This window comes from Rhinatrema bivittatum, chromosome 5 (genome assembly GCF_901001135.1).
Source record: "Rhinatrema bivittatum chromosome 5, aRhiBiv1.1, whole genome shotgun sequence".
NCBI lineage: Eukaryota > Metazoa > Chordata > Amphibia > Gymnophiona > Rhinatrematidae > Rhinatrema > Rhinatrema bivittatum.
The window spans coordinates 10,028,908-10,053,044 of NC_042619.1; the positions used below are offsets into that span (position 1 = coordinate 10,028,908).

At 47.9% G+C, this 24,137-nt stretch overlaps 1 protein-coding gene across 1 annotated transcript; it reads right to left on the reverse strand.

Moving 5' to 3' along the window:
• Nucleotides 1–2,861: 2,861 nt before the first annotated feature.
• On the reverse strand, nucleotides 2,862–23,519 carry LOC115091796 (oocyte zinc finger protein XlCOF6-like). The gene is made up of 3 exons (XM_029602009.1): nucleotides 23,467–23,519; nucleotides 18,149–18,262; nucleotides 2,862–7,677 (listed from the first exon to the last, which is right to left on the reverse strand). The coding sequence occupies exons 1-3, from the start codon at nucleotides 23,498–23,500 to the stop codon at nucleotides 5,747–5,749; spliced, it is 2,079 nt and encodes a 692-aa protein (XP_029457869.1). The 5' UTR covers nucleotides 23,501–23,519; the 3' UTR covers nucleotides 2,862–5,746.
• Nucleotides 23,520–24,137: the final 618 nt, after the last annotated feature.

Consider the following 24,137-nt stretch of genomic DNA (forward strand, 5'->3'; position numbering starts at 1 on the left):
CAGGTTCGGACTCCTCCGGGGACGGCAGCAGGACTGGTTCGGACCCCTCCCGGGGCGGCAGCAGGACCGGTTCGGACCCCTCCCGGGGCGGCAGCAGAGATGGTTCAGCAGGCTCAGACGGACTGAGTTACAAAGTCTGTCAGCAGGACCGGTTCGGACCCCTCTGGGGACGGCAGCAGGACCGGTTCGGACCGCTCCAGGGGCGGCAGCAGAGCCGGTTCAGCCTGCAGGGTAATGGAGTCTGTTACAGCTTGTTCACCGGTGGTGGATGTACTTGTGATGGAACAAATGGAGGATAACGGCTGAACAGCAAAGGACTTGGTGAACAGAGCTGGATTCTTAAAGCCGAGCTCACGATTCTCTGGTTCAGAAGTGTGGACATGCAGCTTGTTAAAGGAACAGGCAGCTCTGGAGCGTCTTAAAACACAGTTCGTTAGTTGTCTCAGAGCTGTAGCTGAGGGAAGCAGAGCTCTGCTAGGCTTAATCAGCTTTCTCTGTTTTACAGAAACCTGTTCCTGAGGCTCTAGCATGGGTGTCACAGAAGCCTTCCTAACCGGGTAAGTCCTAGAATTTTCAGGGAAAAAACTTGTTCTTTTATGAAAAGTTTTCTGCAGGGTTTCATGAAGTAATGTCTTAGAATTCTCTATCCACAAACCACCAATAGAAATGTCTGTCTTAGTTGAGCCAGAAGCAGAATACCGGTTAGTAGAGCTGACTGTCTTTTCTAATGAAACAGCTGGTCCTGGAGCTGAGCAACAGTGGCAAGGTTTGCCTGGTGGTAGCAGACAAGGAATACAGGAGCATTTCCACCATCCTGGTTTTGGAGTCAGACAATTTAAACATTCCTGATAAGCGGACACATTCTTTTTATGACATTTGCTGCAAGACCAGAGTTCTTGATCTGTGAGCTGACAAGCTAAACGGTTCTGATAACTGGGATAATTCAAGGTCTGACAGGAGTTGCAGGTATAAAACGTTTGAGACTGAGGCATGCTGTGGTCTGTAGAAAACAAAATTGACTCACCGGGTTGGCTCAGGGTTCTCTCTCTCTCTCTCTCTCTCTGGAGGGTGGCTTCGGCATACTGTTACGCTTGGGCAGTGATCCGGTGTAGTGAACACCACCTTCAAGAGTGACTCCAGGTGGAGAGAGACGGGGATAACTGGAAGGTCTCTGATGATGGCTGGGAGAGAGAAGTGTTGCAGCAGGAGTGTATGGAGCTGGGTGATGGCTGGTAAATGGAGCAGAGTACTGGCTGGGACAAAGTCCAAGTCCAGGCTGGGTCTAGGCAGGCAAACAGCGTCAAGGTCCAGGCTGGGTCAGGGCAGGTGGCAGGCAAGCAGAGTCAGAGTCCAGGCAGGGTCAAGGCACCTAATAGCAAGGCAGAGAGCCCAAAGGCCACACACACACACACACACGGCAGGGCAGAGGGCCCGAAGGCCACACACACACACACGGCAGGGCAGAGGGTCCGAAGGCCACACACACATACACACACGGCAGGGCAGAGGGCCCGAAGGCCACACACACACACATGGCAGGGCAGAAGGCCCGAAGGCCACACACACACACACGGCAGGGCAGAGGGCCCGAAGGCCACACACACACACACCGCAGGGCAGAGGGCCCGAAGGCCACACACACACACACGGCAGGGCAGAGGGCCCGAAGGCCACACACTCACGGCAAGGCAGAGACAAGGCCGAAAGGCCCGAAGGCCACACGCACAGCAAGGCAAGGCAGGGCAGAAGGCCACACGCACAGCAAGGCAAGGCAGGGCAGAAGGCCACAAGCACAGCAAGGCAAGGCAGAAGGCCACACGCACAGCAAGGCAAGGCAGGGCAGAAGGGCCGAAGGCCACACGCACAGCAAGGCAAGGCAGGGCAGGGCAGAAGGCCCGAAGGCCACACGCACAGCAAGGCAAGGCAGGGCAGAAGGCCCAAAGGCCACACGCACAGCAAGGCAAGGCAGAAGGCCACACGCACAGCAAGGCTAGGGCAGGGAGCTCAAGAGAGCTTGATGCCGAAGCACTCGAGTTTAGGGTAGGCAGGGCTATAAGGGAACCTCCAGGACATAGAGCAGGTGGATTGGGCCAGCCAGGAGAGCCTGCTCTAGAAGGACCCCTGGTGGTGAGGCGGATGCTTAGCAGCCATAGCCGTAACAACTTTGAAGTTTTCTCTGACTCCATCGGCTGGAAGGGGGACATAACCCACTGTCTGGACTGATCTGGGTACGTACAGGGAACAAAGGCCTTTATAAACCGCCACCCCTGCAGGGTTGAAGATTGCTGTCGTGACCGAGGATGATGGTATCAGTAATGTAGTCGTGAAATTTGTACAAGGCAGCGAGCTCTCAGGTGTTGCTGTTTAAGCCTTCCTCCCTACTGGGTCTCTTTTCAGAAGGGGGTTCAGTAGGGATTCTAATTGCTACCACCCACCAAGTGCAGTCTCTTGCCGGTTGAGAGGGGAGGCAAGGATAAATAAGATATTGTATATATTTTTTTTAATAATTTTATTTAAAAATACTCTTTTAATGAAATCGTACTATTTCTTCTTAATACTATTGTGAATATTCAAATAACAATTCTCTTAACAAACCTTAAAATATATTTCTTTTTCTTTTCCCTATCACAGATTAATAACTGTAAACAAACAAGCAATCATAAAATAATATATTCCAGCTACTGCCAACTCATCTATTTATCAGTTAAATATTTCAGTCCTTATTCTTTCTTGAATATTAACTTTAATGTTTCTTATATCATTTCTTTTAAATAAAAGAAAATGTATTCTTTGTATTCTCTTTTCTTTTCTCTCTCTTAAGTCCAGTATATCTTCTCCTTGTTGTATTCAGATAAGTAAACTTTTTTTTTTTTTTGTTATAGTCTTTTACTTTCCTTTTGTATTTAGTGTCTTTTCTTACTTATTATTTGTAATTGTTCTCAAGTGCACATGTAAAACAATATGCTCAGGCCTGGCAATAGAAGTTTTAAGTTCTATTATTAAACTTATCTGTTTTTTCTTCTTCTTTTCGTTGCTGGCCAGATGATAATCTTGTCGTTCTCTCGTCCTTTAGTCTTCTTCTTTTTCTCCGTATGCTGTTTCTTCTTTCTTGTACCTACTAACTTATACTTTAAATAAACTAATAACAAATACTAACTCCCTGATACTGCTCTGGGATCTTCCGTAACTAAATATATATATATGTATATGTCAACCTGTGTATTCTGTCTTTGACAGAGCTACTTATTACTGTTTAACTAGCTAAATTAAATCAAAAGATAATTTGTATTCCCTATCTTTTCTTCTTCTTTCTCTTTTATAATTAAAAGAACACTTCACTATAAATACTTTCATACAACTCTCTTTTTGATATTCTTCCACACTTATGAGTTCCTTCTTAAATTATTCATTGGATAGAGACAAAACTACTTTGGATACAATTTTACTTCGCCATACAATATTTCCATATGTAATTTGTATCCTCTGCTTAATAACATGTATGGTAATCGAGCTATTATAGTGATATCTTCTTTATAGTGACTGTTGTTGCAGTTTTTGTCACTAAAATGTAATAATACACTTTATAATGCTCAATTTTATTGCCATTCCATCTCTTCAAAAAAATTTAAAAAATTCTATTCACTCAAACAGTATATTTAGTCTATTAAATGCTGTTTTAGAAAGCGATACAGCAATTTTTAATTACTTAGTAATATTTTCTTTTGCCTACCTTATCTTAACAGGAACCCTCATACAAACACATCCATACTTTCATTCATTCTATTTATAGTGCAAGTTCTTTCATTATTTCACGATGTTTTATACTGCAAACTAGGCCTACAGTACAGAGAATTGTGACAGCACCTCTGTACTATTTCACTTCTACCTCTCATCTCACTGTTTCTCTGTCTCTTTCTTTTCTTTGATCCTAAGATTCATTCTCCTGCTGATGTCATTGCCCTAAATAGTGCACAGCACTGCTCACTATACATGTTCTGTCTTTCCCCTCATGTTCATTTCTACTTGGGTTTATTAATTTCAATATCAGAAAAATTTTAATAGATTGTTTATTAATAAAATCCCTTATTTGCTACTTTAATTCAGTGCTAAGGCTCAGACTAGTGCACACCTTGTTACTTGTAAGCAAGGAAGCTACTGACATCACTACTTAGTTACCCCCTTATTTTTCAAAGTTGTTTTAGGTGATACTATCCTACATAGGGGTGTTCAGACTATTCCAATTAGACTATTAATGTATTCATTTTATCTTATCAGACTATTATAACTTTCCTAACTGCAATAAAAATATTTTACATATTTTCTCTTTACCTCCCTAGTATTTTAATTCCTTTCTTCACTTTCACCCTTCACCCAAACATTATAAGTACACATATTTCTTTTAAACTACAACTTAGACTCGTTCCTAATATTTAACTAACGTAACTACAGTTTACTTAAACTGTTTCAATTCCTTCCTAAATTTTCCTTTAAGTTTTAAAGGCTACTTTAGTTTTTAACACATCAGGATGTTCATTGAGTCTATTTAGAAAATTAAACACGTTTCTGTTATCCTGGACTTATCTCCTTCAAGTGGCTTAAACCTCTATTTCAGGCTATCAGTATCATTTATTTTAATAAATTCTTAATTTTCTTTCTTATACTTAAAATTAATATGCTCCCCCCACTTAAGATGGGGTCCCTGATGACATCATTGATGACATCACATAAAGTGTCTTCTCCTGGGCCTGCATCAGAGCCTCAGCCCACCTAAGCTGGACAGAATTCCTCCCTTCATAAAAAACAAAAACTCACCTACAAGCCCCCTGATCCTCCTGACACCAGCAGCCGCTCCCTCCTGTCAGCTCTGATGCCTCTCACACAGAAGGGGAAGGCCATGGGCAGAGACAGTGATTTTGCTCAGCTGGATCCCTCCTATGCCGGTTGGTTTCTGGAGCTATCTTGAAGGCTCTTCTCCTCCTCTGTCAGCAGCAGCAGCCTCTTCTGAACTGCCCACCATCTCTCTCTCTCTCTGGTCACTCCTCCCATGTCCTGTCCTGGCAGCCTCCTGCTCTGGGCTGGACTCTGCTCCCTGCCCCCCCACTCTCATCAGGCCTGAGGCAGTGACAAACATAAACAAACAAACAAGAAAAGAAAATCTCTGTTGCCTGCACTAATGCAGATGCCACCCTGCTGAAAAAAAACCAAACAAACAATCCAAACATGTCTCAGTTTAAACTGAGACCAGCACTGCTCTCTTGTTTAGTTTTGTTTCTTTTTTTTTTTTTTATTAACAAGTGCAGCAGCCACTGTAAGACACAGCTCTATTCTTTTCCCTAGAAGAAAACTTAACACCTCTGAAGCTCTGCTCCATTTTCAGACACAGGCAAACTTCTGTATTTAATTTATTTATATATACTATTTTAGATCTTATCTACACCTTCTTATAGTCAATCCATGCTATACTGGGGTTTGACTAGCATCCACCTGGTCATAATGGCTTTATTTGGCATCAGCTGATCTTTGCTTCCATAGACTCCTCTTTTGTTCCCTTTCTGTTCTATTGTCAAAATGTTATTAGAATCGATGTGATGTATTCGGTCTCCATCAATTGCAGTGAGCAGCTTATGAATTGTAGGCAAGCAGGTCATTGGTTGATAGATTTTGAGGCCATTATTTGACTCTTCCTTGTTTTCTGAGGTTTGTTTTTCGATTAAAGCTTACTATATGCAGTAAAAAACTATGTTCTTCATTCCCCAGTGTGGATTTTCTGGTGATTTTTAAGACTCTGCTTCTTTATGAAGCTTCTACCACAGTCTATACATGAAAATGGTTTCTCCGCAGTGTGGATTTTCTGGTGTTTTGTAAGACTTCTTTTCAGTGTGAAGCTTCTACCACATTCTATAAATGAAGATGTTCTCTCTCCAGTGTGCATTTTCTTGTGCTCTTGGAGGTCTGTCTTGCACTTAAAGGATTTACTACATTTAGTGCATTTAAATTGTCTATCCCCAGTGTGGATTTTCTGGTGATTTTTAAGACTCTGATTCTTTATGAAGCTTCTACCACATTCCATGCATAAAAACGGTCTCTCTCCTGTGTGGATCTTCTGGTGGGTTTGGAGGTTTCTCTTCCAAGTGAAGGTTTTACTACACTCAGTGCATTTAAATGGTCTCTCTCCTGTGTGAATTTTCTGGTGGTCTCTGAGGGCTGTGTTCCACTTGAAGGATTTACTACACTCAGTACATGAAAAAGGTCTCTCACCTGTATGGATTCTTTGATGGTTTATGAGTTCTGTCTTCCACTTGAAGGTTTTACTACACTCATGACATGAAAAGGGTCTCTCCTCTTTGTGGATTTTCTGATGGTTTCTGAGGGCTGTCTTCCACTTGAAGGTTTTACTACACTCAGGACATGAAAAGGGTCTCTCCTCCTTGTGGATTTTCTGATGGTTTGTGAGGGCTGACTTCCACTTGAAGGTTTTACTACACTCAATACATGTAAAAGATCTCTCCCCAGTGTGGATTTTCTGATGGTTTATGAGCTCTGCCTTAGAAAGAAACCTTTTACTACACTCAGTACATGAAAAATGTCTCTCCCCTGTGTGGATTTTCTGGTGGTTTCTGAGGGCTGTCTTCCACTTGAAGGTTTTAATACACTCAGGACATGAAAAGGGTCTCTCCTCGTTGTGAATTTTCTGATGGTTTATGAGGTTTGCCTTCCACTTGAAGGTTTTATTACACTCAATACATGAAAATGGTCTCTCACCTGTGTGGATTTTCTGGTGGGTTCGCAGGTTTGTCTTCCAAGTGAAGGTTTTACTACAGTCAATGCATTTAAATGGTCTCTCCCCTGTGTGAATTTTCTGGTGGTCTCTGAGGGCTGTGTTCCACTTCAAGGATTTACTACACTCCGTACATGAGTATGGTCTCTCCCCGGTATGGATTTTCTGATGACATTTGAGATGTGTCTTCCGATTAAAGCTTTTCCTACACTCTGTACATGAAAATGGTCTCTCTCCCGTGTGAATTTTCTGATGCTTTATGAGGTCTGTCTTTCGAATAAAGCTTTTACTACACTCCGTACATCCAAATGGTCTCTCCCCTGTGTGGATTTTCTGGTGAGGTGTTGGTTTTGTAATGAAACTTTTATCACATTCAGTACATGGAAATGCTCTGTCTCCTATATGGATTTCATAATGTTGGACAAGAGCTCCTTTCTTGCTGAAAACATTCCTGCATTCAGCAGATGAAAAAAGTTCCTCTCCAGTGTGTATTTTCTCTTGTTCCTGTAGTTCACCCTTCTGACTGAAGGTCTTCCCATAGTCTGTAGATGTAGACGGTCTCTCCTCAGTGCGTGGTCTCTGTTGTGATTCCAGAGTTACAGGATCCCTGAGGTGAATCTCACATGCATCACAGGCACATCTTTGTTCTGTTCTCTGGCTTCTCTGCTCTTCCCGTGTACCTGTGATATTACAGGCACTTTCCTCACACACATTACAATTTGTCACCGAGTCTCCTGTTGAATTCTTTTGCTTCTTTTCTGAGATGCAATTTTTTCCCCAGTCAGCACGTGAAGAAACATCTTCTCTTTGTTGTAGTGAGAGGCTTTTCTTTGCTTTCAAATCTTCTGTGAGCTCCCAGTGATGTCTCTCTGGATTACTGTTTCTGGGATCCTCATTTCCTGCATAAAAAGAAAACACTCTCAGCGGTTAGAGGTTGTATCAACTAAGGTAGATCTAGTTGCTAGAGATCATCAGAAAATTCTTGTTGAACATTCCACTACTATGGAAACATTAGGGTCTGATATAAAAGAATTGCAATAGAATTGCCTCGAATAGAATCCCTGGAGAACTATTCTCGTCGACTAAATTTAAGGGTTACGAATTTTCCAAAATTTTAGGATTACCTATTTCTGTCATAGTGCGGAAATATTTTCTAGAAAGTCTAAAAATTCCAGAAGATAAAATCCCTGTTTTAAGTAAAAGTACATTCCTTCCATTTCAAAAGAAACAAGGTCTCAAGCCAATTTCCACTAACTCCACAGAGTTAGAAAATGTGACAGTTTTCCTAGAAACGTCAACAGAGGAAGTTCTCGAGAGAGCAACTCTTCTCTTGATGTTTAGTTTTCTTCAAGACCTAAAGCTAGTAATGCGGCACTATTTTCAAAACTATAAAATTTCTTTTTATGGTGGTCAAGTTAGAATGTGCCACGATTTTGCAAAAATGACACAAGATCGCCGGAAGGCCTTCTTAAATATGCAAAAAGAAGCTATCCGTGCCGGTGTGTTGTTCTTCAATCCGGACCAACTGAGTCGCTTCTTGGAAAGTCACAAAGGTCCTCAAGGTTAATGGTAATCCCTGGATATCTTAGGTATATTAAAACTTTTTTTTTTAATTCTTTATTTATGGTTTTAACATGTAATACAAAACATTTCTTGCTATGATGACTTTTACAGATGGAATACTTTATACATATTTTCAAATCCATACTACTTAATTCAAAAGAAACATATTTCATACATCCATCTGAGATTTTAAAGAAAAGTTTAGAGAAGCATTTAAACTTATGACCAGTTATTTAAGTAATACGTACAGGAAATGTAGGTTCCTAAGCCCCTTTGTTTATACTAACATTCCTTCAATCTCCCAGGAGGGTTCTGAGATGCTCAGGGCCAGTGAATTGATAATTCTTTCCATTCAGTTTTATTGCACATTTACACGGGTAACGGAGAATAAAATGACTGCCCTTCCCAATTACTTTAGCTCTTAATTCGAGAAACTGCTTCCTTCTAGCTTGCGTGACCTTTACTAAATCAGGATAGATCCATACTTTATTCCCGTAAAAGGTTTTTAACCTATTGCAGAAACATTTTTTTAAGATAGTATCCCTATCCGAAATAAATGCAAACGTTACCAGCATAGTACCTGTTTTTTCAACCACAACTTCATCGTGGGATTTTTCTAAGAAATCAGACAAATCTATAGTGGATTCAATATTTTCTCTACGATCTTTTACTGCATTACCATCTTGTGTCAAATGACCCTAACAATAGTGGGCATACTCTGACCTGATATATTCAAAATTTTCCCAATATACATCCTAAACAATTCTATAGGAGAGATCTTGTTTATAAAAGGAAAATTGACAATTCTCAGATTTAGAACACGTGCATAATTCTCAATATTTTCAATTTTCCTCTGCATTTCAAGTTCAGCCTTAATTTGTTGAACTTGTATTTTTTCCACCTTCAATAGGCGTTGATCAAAAATATTATTCTGCTTTTGCAAATTAATCAGGGCTGTTGAATTACTCTTAACTGTTTCGTTTGTTTCATTAACAACTTTAGATAAATCCTTAATAGAAGAGTAGTTTAACCTATATTTTTTTTAAAATGATAGGGGACATTTCTTATTCTCCTCTTATTCTAAGAAACCCCTTGATATATTATAATTGTGTGTCCATATTGAAAGATGGAATTTTGGTTTGTTTTAATATTTTTCTTTACTCTGGATATTTTCAATATCTCATTATTTGGAAAAGATCTCTAAGTATTTCTGTACAAAGATTTTATGATTGCTTTGTAAACGTTGTTAAACATTCAATAAATAAATAAATTTTAAAAAAAAGAAAACACAAAGTCATTATTCTGTATACTGGAGACTCTCCAGAGACGTGAAGGGTTCTGATGTAAGGGGAGGTCAGGGTGAGCAGGGAAGAAAGGATTTTCAATTAATGATGGAGAGAATTCCCCACTGGGAGATTCCTGACTCCAGCACAGAACCTCTGATCCTGGGACATGACCTAAAACAGTGACCAGGAGAGGCAGCTAAAGCACTTCCTGTTCCTGTGCAGAGTAAAATAGTAACACATGGAGCTTTATACTGAGCAGGCATGCAATGGGATAAAACCAGGACTGCATCAAGCTGACTCTAAAGAGAAGGCAGTGGTAAAAGCAGGAGGTGGTTCCTTAGGTAAAAGTAAGTTTGCTTACCGTAAACGGTGTTTCCGTAGATAGCAGGATGAATTAGGCATGCTGTCATGGGAACTGTCCATCAGGCCCGGGAGGCGGAGCTTCAATAGTGATGTCAGAGCTTTGCTCTGAGACTGCGCGTGGTTTCCCGCGCTGGAAAACAACTCTTCTCAGTCTGTAATAAAGCAAGCGTGGTCGTGAAGACATAAGGTCAACTGGACAGGGAGGTGGGTGGGTCAGCATGGCTAATTCATCCTGCTATCTACAGAAACACCGTTTACGGTAAGCAAACTTGTTTTTTCCCATCGATAGCAGGGCTGAATTAGCCATGCTGTCATGGGAGTCCTAAGCTCCCCATCAGGCTGGAGTAGTAAGTATGTCTCTGGAGTGAGTGAAGCGTGATGACCTTAAGTGCCAGTCAACTTAGAAGCATCTGTAGTGAATGCCTGTAAAAGGGAACGTCCCAATTTGGCATCGTTCGTTGTTTGCTGATTTAAGCAATAATGGGCTGTAAATGTATGAAGAGAGTCCCATGTAGCCGCTTTACAAATGTCCAAAGGTGGAACCTGCTGGAGGTGAGCTAGAGAGGCAGCCACCGATCTTGTTTGATGCACCGTGGGGTGTGTAGGCAACTTTTCTTGTTGCTTTTCATAGCAAAATTGTATGCATTGAGTGATCCAACTAGATATAGTCCTTTTCGCCACTGGAAGACCCGGAGCATTCGAGTTGAAAGAAACAAAGAGTTGAAACGGTCTTGTAGGTGACTGGGTTCGCTGCTTGTAATACGCTAATGCTCGTTTGCAGTCCAACGTGTGAAGGAGTTTTTCTCTTTCCGTGGCATGAGGTTTTGGGCAGAACGTCGGTAATTCGATGGATTGATTCAGGTGGAATGGAGAGACCACCTTTGGAAAAAAGGAAGGATGCGTTTGCAACAGCACTTTGTGATGGTAAAATTGGAGGTACGGGCTGTAGTGTACCAGCGCCTGTAGTTCACTGACTCGACGAGCTGACGTGATGGCAGTCAGGAAGACTACCTTCCATGTAAGGTACTTAGCGTGAGCCGAATCTAGAGGTTCAAACGGTGACTTCATCAGTTGCTCCAAAACCAAATTTAGGTTCCAAGGAACCGGAGGATTAGAAATCGGAGGGCGAAGATGTGAGAGGCCCTGGAGGAAACCATCGGGTGGAGGGAAATGGGCTGTCCGTCCTGTAGCCTGTGGAAGGCAGCAATCGCACTCAGATGGACGCGAACAGAAGCCGTGGCCAGCCCCGCCTGGTATAAGGTATGAAGATAATCAAGGAGACGTGTCGGGGGACACGACAATGGGTCAACACCTATGGATGCACACCAGGACGCGTAGCGTTTCCATTTGAATTGATAGTTACGGCGTGTAGATGGTTTCCGTGATGCAAGGATCACTTCCTGAACTGTGAGGGAGAGTCCCTGCTCTGAGAGAAGAAGCCGTTCAACCTCCAAGCTGTTAGATGTAGGGAGGAGTGCAGCGGATGAAGTAGGGTGCCGTGTTCTTGTGAAAGAAGATCTGCACGAGGCGGCAATCGAAAAGGGCGGTTCCGTGGACAACTGGAGGAGATATGTGTACCACGGTTGACGGGGCCATGCCGGTGCTATCAGTATAAGCTGTGTCGCGTCCAGCATGCATTTTTGCAGCGTGCGTGTGATCAGTGGAATGGGAGGGAAGGCGTACATTAATGGCTCCGTCCATGGTATGAGGAATGCATCCCTGGGCTTAGCGCAGTGGGCTGGGCCACACTGAGCAAAAACGAGTCACCTTCCTGTTGTATTCGGTGGCAAAAAGGTCGATTGTCGGTCGCCCCCATTTGAGGAATATGGTTTCCGCCACTTCTGGCTGAAGAGCTCACTCGTGTGGATGAAACACGCGACTCAACCTGTCTGCTCGAGTGTTGGCAATCCCTGGAACGTATGTGGCTTGCAAGTGAATGGAGTGACTGCATGCCCACGTCCAGATGGTGAGGGCTTCTTGGCACAGGGCCCAGGATCCCGACCCCCCTTGTTTGTTGATGTAAAACATGTCCACTTGGTGGTCGGTGTAAACCATCATCCTGTGACCTTGAAGATGGGGTAGAAAGGTGCGTAGCGCATAACGTATCGCCCGTAACTCTAGGAGATTGATTTGGAAGGATTGCTCCTGTTGAGTCCATAGACCTTGGGTCTGAAAGTGATCAAGGTGAGCCCCCCATCCTTTGCGGGAGGTGTCCATGGTGAGGACTGCATTGTGCGGTAGGAGTGTGAAAGGTGCCCCTTTTGTCAGGGTGCGTCCTCTTAACCACTAGTCGAGTTCTGAGGTCATGGCTTTTGTTAGCGAGACCTTCCAGGTGAGTGGTTGTGTATGTTGTTTCCACTGGCATTTCAGGTTCCACTGCAGGGTCCGCATGTGTAGGCGCGTGTGTGAGACTGCATGGATGGAGGCCGCCATGTGACCCAGAGCCTTCAAGACTTGGCGGGCGGAGGGAGCTCGGGTCGCCTGTAAGTGGCGGAAGATTTGGCGCATGGTTTGTCTTCTGTTGTTACAATTGTGGACCCTTGAGCCGGTTGGGACAGTGGATGGTATGCTATGGAAGACCACAGCAAGCATCCCAGCTGGGAGGCAGCTCGGAAGAGACTCAGAGGGGGCTTCACCACTGGTAGTCTGAGGTTCTTCAATCTCTCCTCATAAGGTCTTCATCAAATGCCTTATGAGGAGAGATTGAAGAATCTAAATATGTACACCCTGGAGGAAAGGAGGAGCAGAGGTGATATGATACAGACTTTCAGATACTTGAAAGGTTTTAATGATCCAAAGACAGCGACAAACCTTTTACGTCTGAAAAAAATCAGCAGAACCAGGGGTCACGATTTGAAGCTCCAGGAAGGAAGACTCAGAAGCAATGTCAGGAAGTATTTCTTCACGGAGAGGGTGGTGGATGCCTGGAATGCCCTTCCGGAGGAAGTGGTGAAGACCAGAACTGTGAAGGACTTCAAAGGGGCGTGGGATAAACACTGTGGATCCATAAAGTCTAGAGGACATGAATGAATATGGAAAAAAGGATTTGCATTCACAAAAAAGCAGGGAGTAGCTTGCTTGTTACGGCGGTTACTACCCCAAACCATATAAGCCTGATACTTCAATTTCAATGCATGTCCAGCATAGCTGTCTGCTTCAACGGCAGGGGAGAAAGACTGATACTTCACTTTCAATGCATATCCAGCATAACTCTCTGCTTCAACGGCAGGGGGAATGAGGAAAAGTGAATCTTATACAGACAACAACCAACAAGGACTGAATTACAAAGTCTGGGTAAACAAATAAGCATGTGTGTAGCTTGCTTATTGTGGCAGTTACTACCCCATACCAATTAAGCTAGATAGTTCACTTAGATGCAGCTCCAACACTGCTCTCTGCATTAATGGTGGGGGTGGAAGGGAAATAGAACCAAAAAGTTACTAAGAGCCAAGAGTAACAGATAAGTATGAGAAGAAAAAAAAAGTGCGAAGCTTGCTGGGCAGACTGGATGGGCCGTTTGGTCTTCTTCTGCCATCATTTCTGTTTCTATGTCCCCCCAGGAGGAGCCTGTAGGGACCCAGACCTCTTGGACTTAGGTGGAGTCCTATGTGACCAAGGACCCAGGCAGCGGCTGAAGAGATGGACGAGGACTGGACCCAGGTAGATGAAGAGTCTTCACCCTCGGAAGCCCGCGGCTCCCCCGGGAGGAGCCCGTGAGCCCGAGCCGCTGGGACTTAGGAGAATCCGCTGGGCCAGCAAGTACCGGATACCTGAGATGAGGAAGAAGCCGAAGTTGGAGTCCAGGAGCAAAGCCGGGTCAGAAGCCAGGAGTCAGAGATCCACACCAAAGCCAGGGACGAAGCAGAAGAAGGAGTCGTGGACGGAGCCGGGTCGGAAGCCAAAAGGTCAGAAGTCAATACCAAGCCAGGAACAGAAGACGAAGTCGTGGAACGGAGCCAGGTCAGAAGCCAGGCTTCGATACCAAAACCAAGGGGTGGAAGCAGGAGACAAGTCAGGAAGCAAGCCGGGTCGAAGACAAAAGCAAGCCAAGGATACAGCGGCAACTAGCACTCAGACAAGCTGAGGAACCTCGTTGCAAGGCGAGGTATTGCTGCAGCTGCCGAGTTTAAATAGCCCGGCAGCGTCTGACGTCAGCAGGAGATCTGTCCAGGATTCCCGCACTGGCCCCTTTAAATCTGCAGCCCTGGTGCGTGCGCGCCTAGGGGCAGGGCCAGCCGCGGATCGACGTTGGCATCTCCCTGTGAGGGAGAATGCCGCGGAGGGCCGCTCCTCGGGCCGAGGAGGCCAAAGCGACAGCGTTCCTGCGGCCGGGCCGCCCGGTAGGTGCAGGTCCCGGGCCATGCTCTGGGACCGTAACATCTGTCCTATGGAAGGAAGACTGTGTTTTGTAGTGTCCAGTAAGGCCCCTATGAATTGAATTACTTGCGTGGGTTGCAGTTGGGATTTTTGGTAGTTGACTATCAGACCCAAGTGATTGAGACAATTGATTGTGTCGTTGAGATGTTGCCATAGGGTCGTGGGATTGGACGCTACCAGTAGCCAATCGTCCAGATAGGGAAATAGGATGATCCCCCGTTGACGGAGGAATGCCACCACCACTGCCATGCACTTGGTGAACACTCTGGGTGCTGTCGAGAGTCCAAAGGGAAGTACTTTGTACTGAAAGTGCCGGCCGTTGACTTGAAAAGAGAGGTATTGCCAGGAGGAAGGATGCATTGGAATATGAGTGTATGCATCCTTGAGATCTATGGAGCACATCCAGGCTTTGTGTTGGATTAGAGGCAATATGGATTTGAGGGATACCATCTTAAATTTTTCCTTGATTATAAATTTGTTGAGGTCCCGGAGGTCCAAGATTAAGCGGAGGTCCCCAGAGTTCTTGGGAATTAGGAAATATGGGGAGAAAAAGCCTGTGTTCTGAGAGGACGAGGGGAGGTGGCGGACCGCTTGTTGTTGTAATAAGGCGGTCACTTCCTCGACCAATCGGGCAGGGTTGGATCGGGTTCCCCTGACTGGTAAGTGAGGGAGGGGTGGGGGGCTCCGGAACGGAATTCGGTATCCCCGGCGAACCATTTCCAAGACCCATTGGTCTGATGTGATGGACTCCCATTGGTGGAGGTGGGATGTGATTCCCCCGCAAATACCTGTGGTAATGGTGGCATAGGCATCCCTAAAAAGACTGACTCTGTTTGTTAGAGGATTGTGGTTGTTGGTTGTGAGGACGCTGTGGGCGCGGCCGGCCATGCCGGTTTTGGTTTTGCGTTGTTTGTTGCCGTGCTGAAGGTTGGTACAGTGGCGGACAGTAGGACGCATAAGGACAGAATGACCTACGTTGGAAAGGTTGTCGTTTATATGGAGCATAGAACCTACGCGAAGAAGCATAAGAGTGGGCGTGGTGAGTGACTGCACCACCACCGATTGTTCCTTGAGCTTAGCCACTGTTTCCTGTAACTTAGAGCCGAAAGAATTGTCTCCCCGGCAGAGCAGGTTGGCCAATTTATCATGGACATCATCCCTTATGGAACTAGCTCTGAGACATGCTAGTCTGTGTGCCGCAATTGCGTTCGCTGAGACTCTGGAAGAAGTTCCAAATCCTTCGTAGATGGTATGTAGTAAGTGTCTGATGGCCTCTTCGATGTCTTGTAGTGGATGGGAGTCGTGAAGAGAATGGGGATTGTCCTTGAGGCGTTGCACGCACTCAAACATGTATTGCACCATATAGAACTGGTGATGGTTAATCCGGGCGCCAAGCATGGACGCCTGATAGGCTCGCTTAGCAAACTCATCCAGAGCACGAAGGTCTTTCCCCGGGGGGTGAAGCGGAATGTAGTTTAGCTTTCTTCGCTTTCCCCATTGCGGACTCCACAACCAAGGACGCATGTGGCAGTTGAAGGGTTGTGTAGTTTGGAGATTTTTGCATTTTATATTTTAAATCAATCTTCCAAGACACTGCTGGGAGTGTGAAGGGGGTGTCCCAAGATTTTTCGAGGACTGAATCCAAGATGGCGTGCAATGGCAGAGCAGTGGGTTCGGCTGGGAGGTCGAAGATTTTTAATAAATCCAGAGTGTCGGATCTGGGGTCCGGAACCTTTTGAATGGGAAGGTTTAGGACTTTTCCAATCTTTTCCAAAAATTTTGGATATGTGAGGTCCTCCGGCGGGGAATAAGGCTCTGCTGGTTCCTCCGCCGGGTTGAGGTTATGCAGGGTTGGATGGATACCCCATGGAGGAGTCCGGAGAGGTATCGTGAAACTCCGGCGAAACCAGTCGAGGCGGGGCCTCCTTTGGTTGCGACACCGGGATGGGATCTGGTAGCAGAGCCGGAGGTGAAGGAGATCGGTGCTGCATCGGTGATGAGTGTACCAATGGCTGAGGGGACGCCGCCCCACTGGGAGGGTTGGAGGCAGGCAATTGGAAGGACACCTGCATAACCTCAAAAAAGCCGGACAGTGCCAGGGAAAGGTTAACAAATGCATCCTTCGCCTGCGGAGGCATAACGGGTTTCTGACCTGTGGGTGGAGATTTGACAGGAACCACCGCTAAGAGAATGTCGGCATCTGGGCTCCTACCGGGAGAACAAGGAGTACGGGTTTTGTCTGGTAACCGCTGTTTTTTCAAGAGCAGTTCCTGCAAGGGACTAACTTCCGAGCGGCGATGAGAGGCCAAGGATAAGTCGGAATACACTCTGACTGAAGAGGAAGAGGATGATGGCGAGTGGGAGGAGAGTGTTGGAGCTCCCTCTCCTTCCGAAGCTCCAGAGGCGTGTCTCCGCTTCTGTGGATGGGACTGTGTTCGTTCAGCAGTCCGCTTCTCCGGTGCCTGAGGAGGCCACGAGTGCGGCACTAGGAGGCCTGAGGTTGGCTCCATCATTGATCGATGGGACGTATGCGAAGACTTTTGGGAGGAAAGACCCTTATGTGGCCGGTCTTCTCCTTTGTTCGACTGTGTCGAGTGCGCTGTCGACGCTTGCACCAATTGCATCAATGCTTGCGCCACCGTCGACCCATGCGTCGAGTGATGCTTCCCGGCCGGCTCGCTCGGCGCTTTCTTCTTATTCGGCGCCGAATCTTGTGGCCACCGTGAGTGCGTCAAGACCGGCGCCATCTGCGTCGAGTCGCCTCGATCAAGTGGGGCGCCAGGTGCCATGGCGACGCTGCCCTTTGTTCCTCTCGGTGCTTTCGGGCGCGGATGGGATCGGGACTCCGACACTTCCGACGCAGCGTGGGCTCGATGCCTGGAACGGACCGGATCGCGGCCTCGAAGCAAGTCGGCCTTACTTTTCTTCTTCTTCTCCAGGCTCGACCTCGCAGTCGTGGGTTCGACTGAGGACGTTCGATGCTTTGGTGGAGGTGTAGGAGCGGCAGGTCCCAGGGAAGAGCGGGCCTCGGAGAGGGGTGTGTACGAACCTCCTCGGGCTGCTTTTAGAGCCTCCATCTTCTCAGCGCGTTGCCTCCGGGCTCTCGGGGACATCCGTCCGCAATGGTGACAGGACTGCATCGGGTGGTCTGGGCCCAGACACCGATAGCAGCAGTCGGGCCCGTCGGTAATCAACATTACCTTTCCACATTTGCAGGGCTGGAAGCCCGATGGTCGGGGGGACCTTCCTTCCTGCCGCGGTCCAACATTAGGGACGAAATCTCCGGGTTTTTTTGCTTCTTTTTTAAGCTGTGATGCTGAGGAGGTCTGAAGCTCCGCGTGCGATCCCGCGCGCGGAAAAACAGACTGAGGAGCGTCGTTTTCCAGCGCGGGACACCACGCGCAGCCTCAGGGCAAAGCTCTGACATCACTAGTGAAGCTCCGCCTCCCGGGCCTGATGGACAGTTCCCATGACAGCATGGATAATTCAGCCCTGCTATCGACGGGAAAAATAATAGGAAGGGAAGGTTGTGATATAACGGGTCGGGGGGGTTGGGGTAAAAGAGAAGTAATAGCTCACAGGGGGTCACAGCTTGTAAGGCTGACAGCTGGGAGTGAGGGGAGTGTAAGGAAGGGTGAAGGCCACAGCGAGAGCAGTGTAAGCAGTGAGGCTTGTACAAGATACGCAGGGAGATCAGAACCAGCTCAGTGATTAAAGAGATCCCCAGAGGGGCTTGTGAAGGGGTCTCTGCAGCTCCCGTCCCTCTTATTCCTGGACTCACCTGAGCAGCTGCTTTCTCCTCCTTCTCCTTCCTCTGATCCCGACTCCTTCCTGATGTACGGCTCCTCCCCTCGCTCAATGTGGGATATAATATCCGGGGTGACAGTCACAGAGCCTGTTCCAGGGATGAGATAAGTGCATTATTACCCTGGCTGTGATTAGCACAGATTCAGACTTAGAAACATCTGCAGTACAGAAATATTCACTGATCTGAATGACAATATTATTCCAACACTGGCAGAAATCATGTAAACCATATTTATACCCCGTGTGACATCCATTCTACCCTCACTATAACCCCTGACACAGCCCCGTGTGACATCCATTCTACCCTCACTATAACCCCTGACACAGCCCCGTGTGACATCCATTCTACCCTCACTATAACCCCTGACACAGCCCCGTGTGACATCCATTCTACCCTCACTATAACCCCTGACACAGCCCCGTGTGACATCCATTCTACCCTCACTATAACCCCTGACACAGCCCCGTGTGACATCCATTCTACCCTCACTGTAACCCCTGACACAGCCCCGTGTGACATCCATTCTACCCTCACTATAAACCCCTGACACAGCTCCGTGTGACATCCATTCTACCCTCACTATAACCCCTGACACAGCCCCGTGTGACATCCATTCTACCCTCACTATAAACCCCTGACACAGCCCCGTGTGACATCCATTCTACCCTCACTGTAACCCCTGACACAGCCCCGTGTGACATCCATTCTACCCTCACTATAATCCCTGACACAGCCCCATGTGACATCCATTCTACCCTCAGTATAACCCCTGACACAGCCCCGTGTGACATCCATTCTACCCTCAGTATAACCCCTGACACAGCCCCATGTGACATCCATTCTACCCTCACTATAACCCCTGACACAGCCCCTTGTGACATCCATTCTACCCTCACTATAACCCCCTGACACAGCCCCATGTGACATCCATTCTACCCTCAGTATAACCCCTGACACAGCCCCGTGTGACATCCATTCTACCCTCACTATAACCCCTGACACAGCCCCGTGTGACATCCATTCTACCCTCACTATAACCCCTGACACAGCCCCGTGTGACATCCATTCTACCCTCACTATAACCCCTGACACAGCCCCGTGTGACATCCATTCTACCCTCACTATAACCCCTGACACAGCCCCGTGTGACATCCATTCTACCCTCACTATAACCCCTGACACAGCCCCGTGTGACATCCATTCTACCCTCACTATAACCCCTGACACAGCCCCGTGCGACATCCATTCTACCCTCACTATAACCCCCTGACACAGCCCCGTGCGACATCCATTCTACCCTCACTATAACCCCCTGACACAGCCCCGTGTGACATCCATTCTACCCTCACTATAACCCCTGACACAGCCCCGTGTGACATCCATTCTACCCTCACTATAACCCCTGACACAGCCCCGTGTGACATCCATTCTACCCTCACTATAACCCCTGACACAGCCCCGTGCGACATCCATTCTACCCTCACTATAACCCCCTGACACAGCCCCGTGCGACATCCATTCTACCCTCACTATAACCCCCTGACACAGCCCCGTGTGACATCCATTCTACCCTCACTATAACCCCCTGACACAGCCCCGTGTGACATCCATTCTACCCTCACTATAACCCCTGACACAGCCCCGTGTGACATCCATTCTACCCTCATTATAACCCGACACAGCCCCGTGTGACATCCATTCTACCCTCACTATAACCCCTGACACAGCCCCGTGTGACATCCATTCTACCCTCACTGTAACCCCTGACACAGCCCCGTGTGACATCCATTCTACCCTCACTATAACCCCCTGACACAGCCCCGTGTGACATCCATTCTACCCTCATTATAACCCGACACAGCCCCGTGTGACATCCATTCTACCCTCACTATAACCCCTGACACAGCCCGTGTGACATCCATTCTACCCTCACTGTAACCCCTGACACAGCCCCGTGTGACATCCATTCTACCCTCACTATAACCCCCTGACACAGCCCCGTGTGACATCCATTCTACCCTCACTATAACCCCTGACACAGCCCCATGTGACATCCATTCTACCCTCACTATAACCCCCTGACACAGCCCCGTGTGACATCCATTCTACCCTCACTATAACCACTGACACAGCCCCGTGTGACATCCATTCTACCCTCACTATAACCCCCTGACACAGCCCCGTGTGACATCCATTCTACCCTCACTATAACCCCTGACACAGCCCCGTGTGACATCCATTCTACCCTCACTATAACCCCTGACACAGCCCCGTGTGACATCCATTCTACCCTCACTATAACCCCTGACACAGCCCCGTGTGACATCCATTCTACCCTCACTATAACCCCCTGACACAGCCCCGTGTGACATCCATTCTACCCTCACTATAACCCCTGACACAGCCCCGTGTGACATCCATTCTACCCTCACTGATAACCCCTGACACAGCCCCGTGTGACATCCATTCTACCCTCACTGTAACCCCTGACACAGCCCCGTGTGACATCCATTCTACCCTCACTGTAACCCCTGACACAGCCCCGTGTGACATCCATTCTACCCTCACTGTAACCCCTGACACAGCCCCGTGTGACATCCATTCTACCCTCACTGTAACCCCTGACACAGCCCCGTGTGACATCCATTCTACCCTCACTGTAACCCCTGACACAGCCCCGTGTGACATCCATTCTACCCTCACTGTAACCCCTGACACAGCCCCGTGTGACATCCATTCTACCCTCACTGTAACCCCTGACACAGCCCCGTGTGACATCCATTCTACCCTCACTGTAACCCCTGACACAGCCCCGTGTGACATCCATTCTACCCTCACTATAACCCCCTGACACAGCCCCGTGTGACATCCATTCTACCCTCACTATAACCCCCTGACACAGCCCCCGTGTGACATCCATTCTACCCTCACTATAACCCCTGACACAGCCCCGTGTGACATTCCATTCTACCCTCCTATAAACCCTGACCAGCCCCGTGTGACATCCATTTACTACCCTCACTATAACCCCTGACACAGCCCCGTGTGACATCCATTCTACCCTCACTATAACCCCTGACACAGCCCCGTGTGACATCCATTCTACCCTCACTATAACACCCTGAAACAGCCCCGTGTGACATCCATTCTACCCTCACTGTAACCCCTGACACAGCCCCGTGTGACATCCATTCTACCCTCACTGTAACCCCTGACACAGCCCCGTGTGCAATCCATTCTACCCTCACTGTAACCCCTGACACGCCCCGTGTGACATCCTTCTACCCTCACCTGTAACCCTGACACAGCCCCGTGTGACATCCATTCTACCCTCACTATAACCCCCTGACACAGCCCCGTGTGACATCCATTCTACCCTCACTATAACCCCTGACACAGCCCCATGTGACATCCATTCTACCCTCACTGTAAACCCCTGACACAGCCCCGTGTGACATCCATTCTACCCTCACTATAACCCCCTGACACAGCCCCATGTGACATCCATTCTACCCTCACTGTAACCCCTGACACAGCCCCGTGTGACATCCATTCTACCCTCACTGTAACCCCTGACACAGCCCCGTGTGACATCCATTCTACCCTCACTGTAACCCCTGACACAGCCCCGTGTGACATCCATTCTACCCTCACTATAACCCCTGACACAGCCCCGTGTGACATCCATTCTACCCTCACTATAACCCCTGACACAGCCCCGTGTGACATCCATTCTACCCTCACTATAACCCCTGACACAGCCCCGTGTGACATCCATTCTACCCTCACTATAACCCCTGACACAGCCCCGTGTGACATCCATTCTACCCTCACTATAACCCCCTGACACAGCCCCGTGTGACATCCATTCTACCCTCACTGTAACCCCTGACACAGCCTCGTGTGACATCCATTCTACCCTCACTATAACCCCTGACACAGCCCCATGTGACATCCATTCTACCCTCACTATAACCCCTGACACAGCCCCGTGTGACATCCATTCTACCCTCACTATAACCCCTGACACAGCCCCGTGTGACATCCATTCCACCCTCACTATAACCCCTGACACAGCCCGTGTGACATCCATTCCACCCTCACTATAACCCCCTGACACAGCCCCGTGTGACATCTATTCTACCCTCACTATAACCCCTGACTCAGCCCCGTGTGACATCCATTCTACCCTCACTATAACCCCCGACACAGCCCCGTGTGACATCCATTCTACCCTCACTATAACCCCTGACACAGCCCGTGTGACATCCATTCTACCCTCACTATAACCCCTGACACAGCCCCGTGTGACATCCATTCCACCCTCACTATAACCCCTGACACAGCCCCGTGTGACATCCATTCCACCCTCACTATAACCCCCTGACACAGCCCCGTGTGACATCTATTCTACCCTCACTATAACCCCTGACTCAGCCCCGTGTGACATCCATTCTACCCTCACTATAACCCCCGACACAGCCCCGTGTGACATCCATTCTACCCTCACTGTAACCCCCTGACACAGCCCCGTGTGACATCCATTCTACCCTCACTGTAACCCCCTGACACAGCCCCGTGTGACATCCATTCTACCCTCACTATAACCCCTGACACAGCCCCGTGTGACATCCATTCTACCCTCACTATAACCCCTGACACAGCCCCGTGTGACATCCATTCTACCCTCACTATAACCCCTGACACAGCCCCGTGTGACATCCATTCTACCCTCACTGTAACCCCTGACACAGCCCCGTGTGACATCCATTCTACCCTCACTATAACCCCCTGACACAGCCCCATGTGACATCCATTCTACCCTCACTATAACCCCCTGACACAGCCCCGTGTGACATCCATTCTACCCTCACTGTAACCCCTGACACAGCCCCGTGTGACATCCATTCTACCCTCACTATAACCCCTGACACAGCCCCGTGTGACATCCATTCTACCCTCACTATAACCCCCTGACACAGCCCCATGTGACATCCATTCTACCCTCACTATAACCCCTGACACAGCCCCGTGTGACATCCATTCTACCCTCACTGTAACCCCTGACGCAGCCCCGTGTGACATCCATTCTACCCTCACTATAACCCCTGACACAGCCCCGTGTTGCTTTTTACCCCCTGGTCATGTTACATCTGCTGCATGGTTACAGGTGACAGGAAGCAAAGTGATCCCTGCAGCCCTCGCTCACTTTCTTATGTTTTCACCAGGTGACACCAGGAGCCCTCACACTCAGAATTCACTGCTAATAAACCTGTAAAATGATCCCTTACCCAGCGAGCTCAGGGTCTCATAATTCTCCTTCATCACCTCCTTGTACAGCTCCTTCTGCCCTTCTTCTAAACGCTGCCACTCCTCCTGGGAGAAATAGACGGCGATGTCCTCAAAGGTCTCTGGCACCTGAAACACAAACCCTTCTGCATGAGGTCCATCAGGAGAGCTCCCAGCGCTGGGGCTCAGCAGAGCAGGAGCAGAGTTTTCTCTGTGTGCTTTACCCCTCCCCCACCCTATTTTGACCATTCCCAGAATGCAATGAAGACCCCGCCTCCTTCATCTCACACTGCCTCCTGCTGGCTCTGTACCAGTATTGCCAGGTGTTTGATAATTATCCTACTTGTAATGTAGCTGCACCTTTCTTACACTGTAGGACTAATAATTACTGTAAATGTGCATTAATTGTTTCACTCCTCGAGTGGTGAGAAACCTCCACCGGGTGGCAGAGGACTGGGAGGAGCAGAGCCTCAGAATGGGAAGCTTACGCTGCAGGTTTTATTGTCGCTGAAAGCTTCCTGCTGCTGCCGCCTGCCAATCAGCACAGGGGAACTCGCTGGGAGGCGGAAGCAGCTCTATGACATCACAATGTGGGGGGAGGGGCCTCTGATGCTGCTGCTCTCCTCTCATCCCCCACAGACTAACACAGACCCCAGAAACTTTACCCCAACTC